This window comes from Lactuca serriola, chromosome 2 (genome assembly GCF_051521515.1).
Source record: "Lactuca serriola cultivar US96UC23 chromosome 2, Lser_US96UC23_V15, whole genome shotgun sequence".
Classification (NCBI taxonomy): Eukaryota; Viridiplantae; Streptophyta; class Magnoliopsida; order Asterales; family Asteraceae; genus Lactuca; species Lactuca serriola.
The window spans coordinates 202,622,212-202,640,893 of NC_136409.1; the positions used below are offsets into that span (position 1 = coordinate 202,622,212).

General features: G+C 33.6%; 1 protein-coding gene across 1 annotated transcript; it reads right to left on the reverse strand.

Moving 5' to 3' along the window:
* Nucleotides 1-13,592: 13,592 nt before the first annotated feature.
* Nucleotides 13,593-14,205, reverse strand: LOC145088186 (multifunctional methyltransferase subunit TRM112 homolog A-like). The gene has a single exon (XM_079026422.1). The coding sequence runs from the start codon at nt 14,092-14,094 to the stop codon at nt 13,723-13,725; it is 372 nt and encodes a 123-aa protein (XP_078882548.1). The 5' UTR covers nt 14,095-14,205; the 3' UTR covers nt 13,593-13,722.
* Between the last annotated feature and the right edge of the window lie 4,477 nt (nt 14,206-18,682).

Here is an 18,682-nt window from a genome sequence, read left to right on the forward strand (position 1 = left end):
CACTTAAAGACTGCATTTTTGAAATTTCTGGAATCACCATTGAAGCTTTTTTTTGTACTTCTGTTTCTCCTAGTATTGCTTGGTTCATGCTATTTGCTGCTTTTTCAAGTTTTTCTCCAAGGGTGTTAGCTGCAATAGTTATTCCCTTAATAACTGCATCAACTCTTTTCCTCTTCTTTGAGCATGTGTTTGGAGATTCTTCATTTTCTGTGGTTTGTTCTTCAAAAACATCTTCTACTTGTTCTGATTGCTCTTCATTATTTGCATCTTCTTCCATTTGGGAAAATCCTTGGCTTTATTCCCTTGAGCTCTATCTTTTCCAAAAATGATACATAAATCCTCGTAATGAGGAAATATCTTATTTCTCCATTTTCCTGCCTCTTTATGAACCTATTTTGTATCATAAAATGTTAGCACATAAAAATTTAATATAAATAATTGAGAAGTAACAAAATACATAAAAGTTATAATATTGTACCTGTATGTAAGAATCCCAAACTGCTGATTCAGCTGTTACAGAATGAGTGGAGCTATCATAACCAAAACCACTTGTGTTCGTACCATTTACCATATCATAAACAACTTGCCAATCTTTTTTCATGGTTTTGATCCTTGAATCAATGTGGGGTTTACCCAATATGCCAGAGTTAGGAATTTTTTCCTTTAATGCGTTTTCTAGATGTAGTAAATATCCAGATTTAAAACCATTATCGGCTTTATATCCTCCCATGTTCACCATATTTACCAATGCTTCCACGAGCTTGGCATCTTCAGTAATTGTCCAGTTGCGATAGTTTCTGATTTTTTCCATCACACCTACTATTTTCATATACATAATAACTAGATGAAACAATGCATGCTATAAAAAAATACACAACCATATATATAACAAATATAACCAGTAAAAGTAAATTAAAGCTCATTATTGAAAATAAAAAATGTAGCACAAATTCATAGTAAATGATAAACATAACAAAAATAGAAATGATCAATGTGTAGTATTCCAAGAATCAAACATATTTTGTGCTAAATCGTTTCTAAATGTGGTCCACTCGGTTGATACACCAACAGAAGTGATATTATCATAATCTCCACCACCGACATCTCCGGTTCCCTCGTCTAGTTCAAAGTGGTTCTCAAACGGATCAGTTGTCATTTCCTGCCTTATATAATTATGAAGAAGACAACATGCCATTATGATCTTATTTTTTAGATCAATAGGATAATATGAGTTGTCCCTTAAAATTCCCCATCTTGCCTTTAAAATACCAAAGCATCTTTCTATAACATTTCTTGCAGATGAATGCCTCATGTTGAATAATTCTTTAGGTGTAGTTGGTTGGTGTCCTGCACGCCAGTCATTCAAATGATATCTTTGACCTCTATATGGGGCTAAGAAACCTTCACCATTTGTATAACCAGCATCTACCAAATAATAACCTATATATGTAGTATAGTTAGCATAATTAATAACTAATACGTATCTAAAATAGCAATTATTATACGTACACGGCCTTGGGACCTTCAATCCATGTGGCCTAAGTAAGGCATCTCGAAGCACTCTACCATCCGCAGCTGAGCCCTCCCATCCCGGTAAAACATAGATAAATTGCATATCTTGTGAACACACCCCAAGGACATTTGTGGCAATATCATTTTTTCTTGTCCTGTACTTAGGCTTATCTTTAAGTGGCACTAAGCACTTTATGTGTGTTCCATCTAAAGCTCCTAGGCAGTTCTACATAATATAAGAAAAGAAATGGTCATATGTCATATCAAGCAATTTATGTAGTACTCGAAATTTTTTATTAGTCTAATATATACCTTGAACCACTTCCATCTTTGATCTGTAGAGTTTTCTGTAACAGGTTCCGGTTTCTTAAGCAAATGTGGATGCAACCTTATCACTGCGTTGCAAACTCGCGAAACAATTTTGCTAATTGTTTCTCCAGAACGCTGGAAACGACCTATCATGACCCGATTCTTCACATTATGTGCAATAATGTGAAGAAATATGGCCACTTGTTCATCAATATCCATATGTCTACTTGTTCTTAACCCACCTAGTGTATGAAGCATGTCACACAACTTTGTGAAACATCTTCGGGTCATCCTGAGATTTGATATGCACGTAGTGTCACTTTTGTAAGCGTATTTGTGCATTATTGATTGTCGATCCACATCTGACGATATGTTTTTTATACGTGGTTTACCTCCTCTGTATATTTGTAGTAGCTTGCACACCGTGATAAAAAACCATGTAATACTAGTCATAACTTCATTCCAAAATGTAACGACTATTTGACTTATCTTTTTTCTATGTTTGCTTCTAGTTAGACTAAGCCGTGCCATTTCCTGCTCATCTCCCAGAAAAGGAAAATTTTACAATTTAAAGACATAATAGTTGACATTGTTGTGGATTTTAATCGTCAACAAATTTGAGTTTTAGTAGAAATTTGTTTGATTTTTGTCTCATCTTTTCCAAGAAAACAAACATAATGGCAAAAGGATTGAAAACAAAAAATCATGCAGGTAAAAAAAAAACACCACACAAGCAAAAACACAAACACTTGGTGTGCATACTTCTACCTACAACTAGTACATGTTACCAACAGTAAATTTCAACCACAAAATTAACAATTACTTTACTTGAAGGCTTAATTGCAGTTACATCACATAAAAGAACACATAGTTGAATTGTAGTAGGATGTCAATAATGATAATTAAAGCATTCTCATTGATGCGATACTGCCGGCACAACAAATATCCAACGATTAAAAAAAAGCGGCCAACATGCGTTTAACAAACAATCACAAATTGAATAAAATATATATAAATGTTATTTGAAGAACGGTAGATGATCAATTCGGCATTTGCTTGACAATGAAAAGGATGAAACAAAGAATAGGAAGAACAACTAACCTCAGGCAACAAAGGTATCAGAGGCGCACAGCAAAAACAACAAAAACGATCGGCAATTGAATTGTATTGTAGAACCGATCGAGATATGTAGATATATTGAGATACGATAATCGGGGAAAAGATAATGACAATCGGTTGTTTTTTTTTTTTTTTTTGATTTCACAAGCGTATAGATAATAGGAGGATATAAAATTGAATATAGATTCTTGATATGTTGGGAAAGAATTAGAAATCAATCAACTGCAGAATTAAAATATGATTATGGAAATCCGATTCCATTCAATTGGTAAGCCAAACACGATAACTACGGGATTCTAGTTTCCATTTCCTTCACTTTCCTTAGGAATCCCACAAAACAAACGCGCCCTTAATGAATTTATTTTTCATTTTTCTTTCACTTTTTAATAATAATATTATTAAATATAAAAATGGGCCTACTTCTCTCTCTCTCTCTCGCCACTTTATACCCCCATCCTTTTTCTTTTTACCAGGACTAATTCATCTTCTTTGTATCTTCCTTCTTAATACCACCAGATCATGTCCATAGATCTACAATGACGCCAAGATCTCCTTGCAATCGAACTGAGATCTTTGAAAATCAAGCTTCCAACATCTCCACCATTGCTGGATTGAACATCTGAGGAAGCATGTCCAATTCAATTAGAGGATGAAGAAGTGGAGGAGTGTCATACGTAGACAACAATTGGGGCTCTCCATTTTTCTTTTTCCCTGTCACAAACCCATACACTCGATCGAACCTCCTTCCATATTTCTTCTTCTCTTATCAAAGTTAAGCCACCCCATCATCCTTCCCTAGTTCTTTCTTACAATCCCAGCGGTGCTTCCACTTCTACCGATGACCTTTGCCGCCTTTTCACCGACGACCTCCGCCTTCCTTTCACTGAATGCTTCTGATCAACATGTTTCTTTTTGTACTTATTTCGATTGTAAGCCTTTTTATCTTCTGTTGTTTCAAGATCTAGTGTGGTAATGAATAAGCAGATCTCAATGATCCTTTTTTTCTTATTTGATTTTGAATGAGAAGATGGGACAAAGATGGAGATTCGATGTCTCTTTCTTCTTTATTTGTAAAATTGATAAGCATGTCTCAAGTTGTAGGTATGAGATGATGATAGGGGCTGATATCCTTAGGATTCGAGTTGCAATGGGTATTGATTGTAGCGCCGACGGTGGTGCACATTTTCGGTGGTGATCGCAGAGGGAGAGAAATCGTCTCCAAATTGCTGCAAAAGCTTAGGCTGCTCAGTTAACAGCTTCTCCCGAGCTGAAATCTCAGGTGTACCTCCACTCGTTTCTTCTTGCTTGCTAGAACTTCCAACAGTTGACTTCTTCAAAAGAGAGCCTTTTACATATAGATTGGTGGTTGATTTCAAGAAATTGTGGGTCCGATGATATTAATTACAATTGTGATAGACTTTGACGGAAAGAAGAAGAACAAGAAGACAAAAAATGAGGTGAGGAACAGACCTATTTTGTTTTCTCTCTGTGTACACTTTAACAGAAAGAAAAAGAAGAACCAATGTTTTTATCGATTGAGAGCTACACCCGGTTCTTGATTTTCTGGGTTTAGAAGTATAGAAGATTTTTTGATTGGATTTCCAAAAAGTTGTACTCTGTATCTAAGATGTAGAGGTGAAAAAGACAAGCATTAATCTGGGGGATATGAGAGAGAGAGAGAGAGAGAAAGAGGCCCAAATTAATTATTATTTTTATTTAAATTAAATAGAAAAAAATAAAAAAAATATATCAGAAGGGTATTATAGTCATTTCAATTTTACGATGGACCAAATCTACGTACAAACATGGTCAAAAGGATCACTAATCTAAAAAAGTCGTAGTTTGGATTAAAACCCCAAAAAAAATGCATACCACAGGGACCATTGTTGTAGCTTTGTCTAAAAAAAATGTATGAGCGTTAATTTTTAGTTTAAACAAAAATCTTTAAATCTAAAAACTATTTGTTTAAGAAAAAACTATTAAATGTATATATATATATATATATATATATATATATATATATATATATATATATATATATACAATCGTCTTTTTATATAATTTTTTATATTTCAAAAGTTTTCAGTTATTCTTTCTAAACACTTATATAACAAATAACAACTAAAGGTTCTAACTACCAACTTCCAACTTAAAACTAACTTTGTCAAACACACTTTAAGATCCATAAAATCTTACCACACTCACACTTAGGTGTTGTTTGTTTCTTTTAAAAACCACTTTAGACCACTTATTGTTGCACCGCGCAGCACACGCGCAACACTTGGCCCTTCGCAGCTGTTTGTTTTTCAGAATACTTCTGACTTAAAAACTGTTGCGCGTGTGTTGCGTGGCGTAACACTAAATCAACTGCTTCAAACCTCTTCACGTCTTAGTTTAACTTACTGCAGTAGTCTGCAAATGTTAAAAACAAACATACTTTTTATTACATGTTGCAGCCGTTTGTTCCACCTCTTCTGCTACAGAGGATTGCAGAGGTGGTCCGCAAACTTCACACATTTTCTCTTCGAAAAAACAAACAACACCTTATAAGGGCATATGTAACTATTTGTAATAAGATTGGGGTTGTCATCATAATTACTATGCAAATATTTGTTTGTTGTTAACAATACGTTTGAATTTTGTGTTTCGAAAACAATAATAGAAAAAACTTCATAAATGGTCTTTGTGGTATTTTAAAATTTGAAGTTTAGTCCTTAGGTTTAAAAAACCTCATAGATGATTCATATGGATTTAAAACTTTTAACAAAGAGTTCCTTACCCACATAAAAAGACTTATATGCCATTTTTATTTCTTTATAGAATTAATTTTACCTAATAATATTTAAAAAATAGAAAAACAAAATAAATAATTTATTGGGCCTCTCTCTCTCTCTCTCTCGTTCCTAGTACAATTTTTTCATTTGATCTGAAACAAACTTCCACGGGGGTTTTCTATCTAACAATCAAGATTCCACAAGCAATCACAAATGTGCATCTCATCTCATATCACTCCTACTAGCAACACTCTCCCATCCCAACCTCTTCAAATTGCATTCGGATCCCGATGATGACTCCCTCCCCTCCGACTATTACCGTACTCTGATTTCTCCTTTAGTGATTGTGGATCGATGACATCAACCATAGGAAGGAATCGGGTAAGAAGCAAGTGACGCCTGAAAGGCCACCAACAAAATTGACCGGTGAAGAAAATGGTGGAAATCGATAACTTCCACTACATCCCACCGTACCCTCATCCCTCTTTCTCTTATCTATCCGAGTCAAACGGATAAGGAATTATCAATTGGGGCAAGACCAGCAATGTGAGATTCCACAAACCAGGACACGAGTATTTCTTGTATTTAGGGCAAAAAATACACCGACTTTACATGCCCAAATTTGTTGTCCCTAAAATCAGCAAGATGAGAATCATTACTCGGATTCAGTATATCGATTGTTGATGGTGTATATTTGGTGTTTTGTTTTAGTTAATGGTTTGCTTCTCATGAAACTCTTGAACGAAGTGGAAGACATGTGTGATTATTCAAGTTCATCATAGAAGTTGTTTTCTTCCGTCTTTGTTGCTGAAAAGCTCATGAGATTAAGATATGAGAGATGATATTCATCAAAGAATGTATTTTGTAGGTTTAGTGTCAAATGAGTTTCATCTTCTGTGGTTTGGATGTGTATTGTTTACAGGTATGATTTTGATTATAAGGTTCGGTTCTGAGATTTGATTCCATGTATTATTTTGGTATGGTTTTGAGCTTTGATTTCAGGTTTGATAGCTTGATTTTATATGTGGTTTTGACCAATGATTTCAAGTATTTTATTTGGTGCAAGTGGTAATCGATGGGGTGGTAGTGGTAATCAAAAGTGAAGGGCAATGTTGATGGCGATTGACGGAGGTGAAGGACAACAGTGACTATGGTGGTTGGTGGATCTCTAACTAGGGGAAAGAGAGAGAGAGAGAGAGAGAGATAGAGAGAAAGTATGTGTGTGTGTGAGGTTAGCCCAATGAATTATTTATTTTGTTTTTCTATTTTTTAAATAGGATTAGGTAAAATTAATTGTAACAACCAAAAATACGACCCAAAATTTTTTGTTTTAATAATAATAATATCATAAACTAATCGTGATATCATGAAACCATATGTCAAATATCTCAACTCATAATAAAATGTCATGAACATCTATGCCAAATCAAACTATGAATCAAAACAAACTCCCAGGATTAAGACTGAAGCTGTGGTGTGTGCAGTGCCATCATCCCGAGCTCTTCCCTTTACTTGCGGAAGTACTTGAAACCAAAACTGAAACTGTAAGCACAAAGCTTAGTGAGCTCCCCCAAACTACCACATACCATACAATAACATATAACACATCTTGGGCCTCTGCCCACTGCATCGGACCGAAGTCCGGAAACTGCATCGGACCGGAGTCCGGAACTATCCAGGGCCTTGCCCTCTGCATCGGACCAAAGCCCGGAACTTACTGGGATCTCGTTCCCTGCATCGGACCGAAGTCCGGAACTAACTGCATCGGATCGAAGTCCGGAACTAACTGCATCAGATCGAAGTCCGGAACTAACCAGGGCCTTGCCCCCTACATCGAACCGGAGTCCGGAAACTAACTGAGCATAACATAGCATAACATAAACATATCAACTAACATGAACACATAACTGCATACTGCATCGGTCCGTAGCCCGGAACACCTAACACATAAATCCTGTTTGTGCCACGAAGACATCAAACATACTAACTACTGCATCGGACCGAAGTCCGGAAACTACTGCTAGCTAAACGGGCCGGCATTGTGGCCTTAGACCCGTTCCTACTAAAAGGGGACTCACCTTGTAGCCTAGCTGCTGAAAGAACTGCTCCTGGATCTGTCTGTTGCGGCTCCGGTTTCACCCCGACTACAATTTCCATAAGTACCATCAATCAAACACTGATAATAACACTGAGGGTAAAATGACTATCTTACCCCTGGCCAAAGTCAACTCATCGGTCAAAGTCAACATTCAGTTGACCTGACTCGTCGAGTTGGGTCACCAACTCGTCGAGTCCTTACTCTCACTTTCTTGCTTCTACTCGCTACTACTCGTCGAGTTTTGGCACAAACTCGACGAGTTCCTCTTTGATATTAACACTCGGACAATCTGCATCCAACTCGCCGAGTTGTATGAACAACTCGTCGAGTTCTCCTTCATCAGATGAACATTTTATCTGTGACTCGCCGAGTTGTATGAACAACTCGTCGAGTCTGTTCTTGAGGCATGAAGATTGCCTTGGACTCGCCGAGTCAGGGCATTGACTCGCCGAGTTCTTCCACGAATGAGTTTAACTCTCTAGCTCACTGAGTCCTTCTCTCACTCACTGGTTCCACTCAGCAAAACTCGAAACGGGGAAAACGGGGGACTCGCCGAGTCTGAAGAACGACTCGCCGAGTCGTATGCATGCAAACACTATATACTCGATTCTGCTTGAAACCAGTCCATTCCATTCATAGATCTGGGTTCTTGGGGCTTGATTAACATGTAAAGTTTCCAACTTTACCTGTAAATAACATCAAATGAAGGTTTTAGGGTTCAAAACACACTATAAGAGTAGATCTAAAGCTTTCATGCAAAATGGCTCCAAAAAGGTACTAGATCTATGCTTCTGGAACTCAAATCTAGCTAGATCCAAAGGCTATTCATCTCAATGAGTCCTCTATGCTATTACCAACCCAAGAAATGGTTCAAGAATAGCTTTAATGGCTTTCCAAAGGGACTTAAAGCATGAAAACGGAAAAGGGCCAAGATATACCTTGCTATACTCTGAAATTCCACAATGATTTAGGATCTCCTTCTTCTCTTCTTGATCTACCTTCCTTTTTCTCTCAAGATCTTCAAAGAAACACACCAAAATCACACAAAATGCTAAGAGGGTTCTAGGGTTTCGAGAATGATGCTCGGAGGGGTGATAGGGGCTGACTTAAGGCCCCAAAAGTTGTTTAAATAGGGTGCAAACCCTTGAAATTAGGGTTTCACCCAGACTGGCGTACTCACCGAGTCCGGAATATGGACTCGTCGAGTTGCCATCTAACGCGTGCTCAAAGACCCGACTCAACTCGACGAGTCTGGCTACTGACTCGTCGAGTCCCTTCTGAAACTTGAAGAAAATAATTATTTAAATGACATACCAGAATTGGGGTGTTACAACTCTCCCCCAATTGTCTCAGACTTCGTCCTCGAAGTCTGCTGCTGCTGAATCTGGAAACAACTCTGGGTAATGCCCCCGCATTTCCTCCCCGGACTCCCACGTCCACTCTGAACCCTTCCGGTGTTGCCACTGCACATTCACTAACTGAATCACCTTGTTCCTCAAGGTCTTCACCTTCCGATCTAAGATCGCAACTGGTCTCTCGACATAATTCAGGCTGCTATCAACCTGAATATCCTCAATGGGTACAATTGCCGACTTGTCCACCAAACACTTCCTCAACTGAGAAACATGGAAAGTATTGTGGATATGGCTAAGTTCTGCCATATACAATAAAATGGTATAATGTGTACAAAAAATGGTTTAATGGTATAATGTGTACATAATATACAATAAAATCCACGTCAACAACCACATGGCATGCCACGTGGCATGTTACGTGGCTGGTGACCTACTATTACCGGTAACATAATGATATTTTTTGAACAAATGTGAAGTTTAATGGTCATATGTGTACACAAGCTATAGTTGATTGGTGATATGTGTACAAAAAAAAGTTCAATGGTATTTTTTGTACAAGTCTAATATTTTTCTTACCCTTACAAGTCATTTTCCCTATATTTTAGTGCAAAAGATAGTGTTATGGTTGGAAATGATTTAAGAAAAAATCAAAAATTAAATAAATAAATAAATTGTGAACTTCTAGTTTTTTATCAAACAAAAAGCTAACAATTCAAAAGGTACTTCAACTAAGATCTTATAGCTTTTCTAAGTTTTTAACTTTTTGTTTTTATGTAATTTTACAACATCAAAAGCTAGGAATTATATTTGTTAAACACTTATACATAAATAAAAACTATAATTTCAAGCTACCAATTAGTTTTTCCTATCTAATGTATATCTTTATATTTTGTAAAGTTGTAAGTTGTTAAAATACATTAATAAATGTGTGTAATAAATCCTTATTATTTACACTTACATAGAAAATCTTATACGCAATTGAATTACGTGAATATTGAATATAAAAATCTATTTTGTCAATAGTTTATATATATATATATATATATATATATATATATATATATATATATATAATAAACTATCACTTTTAATCCAATAATTATTTGTATCAATAGATATACAAATATATTAGTTCTTAAATAAATTGTTGTCATCATCCCTTGTGTTTGTTGTTCTGGATAAGTTTTGATGGTTTTGAGATCTTTTAACTTTGAAGAAAAAAAAATTGACAACAAGAATTTTTTATTTTATTTTAAACAAAAAAAAAACTCATAATCTAATAGTCTTAATTACCTTATAAAACATTTTTGGTCAAACGCTGAATTTTAAGTCGTACAAATATACAATGCATTTGTACAATCAATTTATGCATTACAAAAAGAGTAGAGTACATATGGTTAACAGTTGAAAATGTCAAATCTTTTATCCCCTATTCTTAGGCTATTTTGACCCGGTTCATTCCTTATCTCCTTATTTCCCCAAATCTCACAATTTCTGTTCACAAATCTTGGATATATTTCACTGACGTTTCCATTTCTAGGGTTTAATTCATCTTTCAGCATTCAACCACAATTGTCACACCCGTCGCTTGGCGCGGATAAACGGCTAGTTAATTCAAATAGGTTATGGTGCTTTAAATGGAGACTTTTAACTTTGATTTTTTCATATAATTATACATTTTTAAAAGTTATCAATTATGTTTGTAGTTATTAATTAGTTTTGCCAAACAAGTTTAAACCTTATAACCTCTTTAAGAAATATCCGGAACCCTTTTCGTCCCAAAGCGGCCTAAAATAACTATTTTGCTATTTGTTTTTTTTATTCTTTTTAATAAATACAATTTTATTAAATGTAATGGGCTCACCCACCCCTCGTCCCCTAAGAGGCAATACTCACATCAGCCCATCATCATCTTTCACAAAATAAGGAGGTATATGTAATTTGAGATTCTTGGGCTCATGCTATGAAGCATGTCACAATATGTCATGGGTAAAATTTTAAAAGGGACATTGACAAATTTATGCAGCTTAATATATGCTACTAAAATCTATTAAACATGAAATTTTTTTATCTTTAAATATTAATCTTTATAATTTCTATTTTAATTATTTTTTAAATGGTCTAAAACAAATTTAATATAATAGCGTCGAGTAATTAAATACAAATATTATAAAATCTAAATTAAGTTTATTATTGAAGTGTTTATTTATATAAAAATTATAACAAAACTCATTTAAAAAAAAATTGTTATATCATATATGTTGTACAACAAACATTTTACAAGGCTACTTGAGCAAGTCAATTACATGTTTCATAAATTTATGTAAGAAAACTGCATTCTCATTAATTTACATAGCAAAATTTCAAATTATTATTAATTTATATAATAATTCGTAATTTATTATTCATTTGTGTATATATATATATATATATATATATATATATATATATATATATATATATATATATATATATATATATATATATATATATATATATATATATCATGTTAGATATATATTTGGGTATACATATATATTTGTAAATATATATATGGTTAGATATATATTTAGAACATGTTTAGCAAACTATATGATAGTTGAAAAGTATAGTTTTTATTTATAAAGAAGCATTTAGTTTAGCAAACTAATTGAAAGTCTTTTTTTATATAAAACTAGGTGTGAAACTCGTGTACTACACGGGTTAAGTAAAAAAATAATTATATATAAAAATATGAATATTAAGTATTTTTTTTAAGAAAACGTTAAATATCAATGTGTAAAAATTAAATATTTTTTAAAGTGAAACTTCAAAATATATACAAACAAAATGATGAATAAATAAATAATTCAATTTATACTGATAAAACAAACTACATAAAAATAATTATATTTTGGCAACATAACCATTTTTTTTTGTTTATCAATGAAAAACTATAAAGTTTGATTTTTTTTTTATATATAGACTATTTTGCCTAAAATGACAATGAACTTTGAAAGAAAAATATCAATGTTGAATTATATATTGAAGGAAACATATCAAAATTTAAAAATATAAACAAACAAATTAACGACACATTAAATACTTTCTATAAACAAAAAATTAGAATAGTTAATTAAGAAAATCAAAAATTACCCTATGTGGAAATTAATTTCTAAGAATTAACTACAAAATTATATACGTCAAAATACATAAACATATGACATGTGTCAAAAAGATTTTCATTTATTAGTATGAATTACATAGAAAGTAAAAGTTAAAAGATAAAGTCATTTTAAAAAAAATTGTTTTTTTTTTTTTTGGCTAAAGAGACTTTTTGTTTAAAATTGAAGTTTTAAACCGGTACTCCGAACGAAGTTTTCTGATTTAATTTAAGTTATTTCTTAAATACTAAAAATTTATTTTCTTATTTAATTTAAGTTTTTTTTTTTTTAAATCTAAAAATTTACAAAAGCTATTGCCAAAGACCCTTTTTAATTTTAAGACCTTGACATCAACATAAAAGAGGAGCAAGATTTTCATACTAATATCTAATACCCACAAACAAATAAAAACCTTTGTCCCACCAAATATTAAATTAAATAAATTAACTTATGTATACCAAATAACAACCACCAAACATGGTCCAAATGATTTTAATTTTGAAAATTTCACAAGTATTTGTCAAACACTCCAAAACTATTACATTTAGCAACAAGTATAAACAATTAAAGCTTGATACTACCAAGTACCATCGAAAGTTTCCAATATGAACAAATTGTCAAAGAAAGGGGTTGGATTGATTGATACGTCTTGTACAACAATTCCTTCATTTCTTGTTCATCTAAAAACAGAGTTTGTTAGCTACAAAGTTCTTGGAGATGAAGAACCCTAATTTTATATGTTCATGGAGATGAAAAACCCTCTAATTTTGTATGTTCCTATAGGCTATAGGTGAAGAATCCAAGTTTTGTATGTTCTAGTAGATGAAATTATTTGGTATTTGGGCATGAAAATGAAGATGCAATTACCCAAGAAGCAAATAACAAAAACAAATGAAGTAAAAATGCAAAAAGCAGCAGTGTTGAAATGGAATAAAACTTGATGTCTAGATGGAATAATAGTTAGATTTGTCAAGTTCATGACACAAGATTTTTAATCTTTTTCCTGAATTTTCTTTTATGAGATTAGGGTTATGTGCTTGATTCATTCCTATCTTTCTTCCCCTAAACAATCTGAATGATTCATCGTTTTTTGATTTTTCAGATGTTTATATGGTATAATAATACCTACATATATACCAAAATCTGCCACAATTCAAGGTTGATAGCTAACAATGTCAATTATACATGAATGGAATGGTATCAAATCGGATTTAGAAAATTGAATACTAGAATCAGTAAATTTCATGACACTGAACTTTTTTGAAGATTCGGGAAACATGAATTAATAGCAAAAGAGGGGCAACGTGATCCATTAAGAACCCTAATCTTCAAATCGCAGCAAATTTTCATGTATTTCAAGCACATATTACATACGGTTCTAATAAACGAGAAACTGTAATGAAAAATGTTTATCACACCTCATCTTCATGAAGAAGCATATTAGGTATCCCCTTGTTAACAGGGAACCGGCGACCGGTCTCCGGGCAAACGAGTGCACCTTCCTCGAGGTGAAGTTCAAGAAGTGCGTGGTGGAATTTCTGCAAAAACTCATCGGAATCAAGCACCGACGCGTCGGGGACTTCTTCAGGCAGCTCGGCGTATCCCATGATCTTTGAAGCGTCCGCTAGGGCTTTCCAATCGATCTTGGAGAACATGTTCTTGAGGAAATCAGGATTGAAATCGACTTGCTTCTCGACGACTTTTTCTACTTCGATTCGGAGAGGGAAACCATTGATTACTCCCTTGATGTTCGAAGAGAGCATGTTGTGGGTCAATAGCCTCATCTTCTCGTTCGCGTCTCCGGTGATGGTGTCTTCTCTGGGCGGCGGCGGGGATGAGGAGTTAACTGCTGTTAAGGGTTTAAAAGAGGCTTCAGCCTTCAGGGGTTTTATGAAAATAAAAGTTTATTTTTCATTTCATAGGCCTATCGACTTTTAAAAAAAAAAAGATATTTTCGAAATCTGATTATGTTTTATAAATCAAAATTTGTACATTATACTAATTTTTTGTATAGCTTTTTTCATAATTTTCGAACTTGTTTTTTATTTTTCAAACTTCCTTATGGGTATTTGGATAGGGAAAAAAAATATGTTTATTGCTTATTGATTATTTCCAGTACAATAAGCTAAGTTTAAATGTTTTGATAAGAATCCTTAAAAATTAGCTTATTGTGGTAAAAATAAACTAAATAAGTTGATTTTAATAAGCATCTTCCCCTTGTTTATTGCTTATTATTTATTCGCACCGTAAATAAGCTAATAAGCAGTAAATTAATAAGCTATAATCTAATTTACAATACTCTTACATAGGGGTGAGCATTTTGACCGGTGGACCGGACCGGACCGGTGAACCGGACCGGACCGTTTTTTTGGACCTCCGGGCCGGTTCTCGGTTCTAAGATTTCTTGCCGGTCCGGTCCGGTTTTTACCGGGTTTAGAACCGGTTGGACATGATTAAGATTTTTGTGACGTTTTTTAAACGCACATAACTCATTCGTTTTAAGTCGGATTGACCTGCGGTTTTTTCCAACATTTAGTTTACAGTTTGTAGATGAATTTAGACTATAATTTTGTTTATTTTGGTATTATATTCACCGTGTTACAATCCTTCAAAGTAGAGCTATCAAAGCTGAAAAAATTCAGCTTTTCTGCAACATTTTGTAAGCTGTGACGGTTTTTAAACACCCATAACTCATTCGTTTTAAGTCGGATTGACCTCCGATTTTTTCCAACATTTAGTTTACAGTTTGTAGATGAGTTTAGACTATAATTTTGTTTATTTTGGTATTATATTCACTGAGCTACAATCCTTTAAAGTAGAGCTATCAAAGTTGAAAAAATTCAGCTTTTTAGCAAGATTTTATAATCTGTGACGTTTTTTAAACACTCATAACTCATTCGTTTTAAGTCGGATTGACCTACGGTTTTTTCCAACATTTAGTTTACAATTTGTAGATGAATTTAGACTATAATTTTGTTTATTTTGGTATTATATTCATTGAGTTACAATCCTTCAAAGTAGAGCTATCAAAGCTGAAATATTTCAGCTTTTTAGTATTATTTTATACTATAATTCCGAGTCCGCGTTTAGCACTTGTGGTAGAGTTGTAAGTGAGTATCAAACTAGTTTATCAACATTGATAGTTGAAGCTTTGTTATGCACCCAATTGATTGGGTGATAAAGTTTACAAATCCGATAGTTGACAACGTTGGTGACATCTTGAACGATGATGATATAGCTTTGGATAAAAAAAATTACAATATTTATTCTTTTTTTATACAATTATTACTTTTTATTAAATACTAACAACATTTTCATTTGTGTTTATTTAGAGATTGCACAAGCTTTAAATATGTTACATATTGATTTTAAAGTTTAAACTATGATTTTTGTTGTTACGGTAATACTTTTGTATGTTTGTCTTAAAATTGTTTAACTTTTGTTGGTGAACTTGATTTATATGTTAGTTGCTTTTATTTGGAAAATTAATTTTTGCAAATTGCAAGTTATAATATTATACATCAATGTAGATTAGTTAGGCATGAAACGGAAACATATTAATTTTGCAAGTTATAATATTATACATCAATGTAGATTACTTATTATACTCTATGCAATTAAAGTTGTACCGGTCCAAACGGGTCCAAAAACCGGAAAACCCGGACCTGGACCCGGACACGGACACGGACACGACTCATCCGGTCCGGTCCATGGTCCACAAAATTCTCCATAACCGGTCCGGTTCGGTCCGGGCCGGTCCAAATGCTCACCCCTACTCTTACATCATCAAAACAAAAGAAGTCATCTATGGAAGCAATGAATCAGGAAATAGTTGCATAACTCACAGGTTGGTGAACATGTTCTAAATAAAAGAGTTGTTTGATATCGAGATTTAGGGGTTAATTCAGTTCAATTAACTATATCATATATTATGCAATACATGAATCATAAACTGCAATGCCATAATATGTACAACTAAAACTCATTTTTAAAGAAAGAGTTGTGTGTAACATGATTTTAGGGTCGGTTCTCTCCTATAATTTGGCCAATGGTTGGAAGTTGGCTTAACCACAAAGAAACATGTAAAAGTGGCTTAACTTGGGTGGATGGTAAAAATAGACCAAAGATTTAGTAATTTTTATCTACTTCTTGTTTTGATGGCAACTCGTACGAAAGTATGTCGAAAATTAATCTATCACGTGAGTTCCCACCATCCAAGTAGTAAATGTCTATTACAAGATTATTTTTAAAGAAAATATTGTTATGGAAATCGCTGTAAGATGTGCATATTGGTTTTGACTTTGTGATATGTATGCACATCTTTTATTAATCTAATATGGCATTTTATTTGTAATATTTGTGATATGTGTTATTATTGCTAACAAAATAACATGATTAAATGGAATGCAACATCATATAATTGAATATTTTTGTAACAAACTTTCATTACATAATACATAACTTTTCCATACAACTAATTGATTATCGTGCACCACAAAACAAGTAATGGATTTTTATCTCTTATTCGATAACATTACACGTAAAAGATTAATCTTCAACACATTTTCACCATATTAAAATAAGAGAAAGAAAAGCATTAATTTTTTTCAAATGTCTTATGGATTCTATGTAAAGCCTTCTAGATTGTATCATTGTATGTATAAATAGCCACATATTTGCAGACGTTTGCAGTCAGGAGGTAACAATCTTTTACTAAAATATAATGCCATTGCCTAAGAGGCGATAGATAGATGGTGGTATCCTCTATGGATTGACTTTGATATCCAACGATAATGACCCAAGGGAGGGATGATATCCAACGACGTTGGTGTTATGGTTGTCCGATGATAATGTTTTAATATCCAACAATGATAAATCCACTGGTGATATGACAAGTGACGGTAAGAAGGGATTGATAGATGGTGATATGGTGGTTGTTGTGATAATGAATAAACAAGGTTACAGGGTGAAGGGTGATTCTGACGTTAATTAAGGAGGTCGACGAGAGTTAAGAGAGACATGGTGGATGCGGTAGATGTAGTGGCATGTGATGTTTAAGAACATGTGTTTCATGAATGTCATCTCCGATTGTTGTGACATGCTCTAAAGGGGATTGGATGTTGGTTAATGGATTAACCCTCAAAGTTTTCCTGAGAACACAACACATAACAATCGTTAAAGGACGACCGAGTGTTCTCCTGGGGCGTTGCTCTGATGATCAAGTTAGTTTTATTAGAGAAAGAGTTTAAGGTGAATTCTGTGAGGAAGAAGATGGATCTCTTCCTTAAGACGGAAGAGATCTTTTTATACCTGTTACTAACGGATCGTGGGGACCCTGCCCAATGAGTGTGAGACGCGGTCTCCTCTTAATGGGAGAATTATGACCACGCTAACTAACTGTCAGGTGACGTCAGTTATGAACGTCTCCTAAGCTTGTTGTCACGTCCTAATTGGTCGTGAGTGAATGAGAAAATCACGAGGAATATTCTTTCCTCGTGAAGGAAAGCGAACTATCACCCCGGTGCTGAATTACTTAGGCCAAGACCGGGTCTTGGCCAAGGTTCTGACGTAATAACGTTTCGTTTATGCTTTCCGTTAAATTTAACGTGGCCGTACGTTGTAACGTTAATATCGATGTTGATGGCAAAAAATCAATAGGGCATAAGCGTAAGACAATTACCGACGAGGATGGAGGACATCAGCAAAGTGAAGTACTTGTTGTTAAAAAGTGCGAGGACCGCAATGGCCGGTTAGGCTTTACGATAGGAACGTTCGGCAATGGCAATTGACGAAGTTGTGTTAAACATAAGTGTGTACGGGTTCGCCGATGATGAGTGTGGATTTTTTTTACCGTTATTTATTTTTTTAATTATTGAAAAATATAAAATAAATATTAAAAAACATAAAGAAATAAATCAAACTAGTATAGTATACTACTAATTAAAATTTTAACTTGAGCAATATTTTGTAAAAAGTCTAGTTTTAAACGTCTCGGTTAAGTTGTATAAACAAGTATTGTAGTTATATAAGTTGAGATTCCAATATTTTAATATGGTGTTAATGACTTAAAATGCCGATATAATCGATAACAATTAAGTTGTATAAACAAGTACCGTAGTTATTAAATTTGGATTTTAATATTTTAATATAATGATTTTGTTTCTTGTTCATATTTAGTGAACAATAATTTTTTGTATAAATGTGACTATTGAACTTATTTTATATGTTCAAAAAGGGCAATATTATCGATTGCTGTAAGTAATATTGTTTTTTTAACAAGTGAAACAAATTTAATGATCTATAAAAATCATTGCTGACTAAATGTAAACACATAACAAGGTGTATTACCACCAACGAGATTTCATGATATTA

What these genes read in the sequence shown, in the direction of transcription:
- LOC145088186 (XM_079026422.1), bottom strand. Translation starts at nt 14,094, where the DNA reads ATGAGGCTATTGACCCACAACATGCTCTCTTCGAACATCAAGGGAGTA.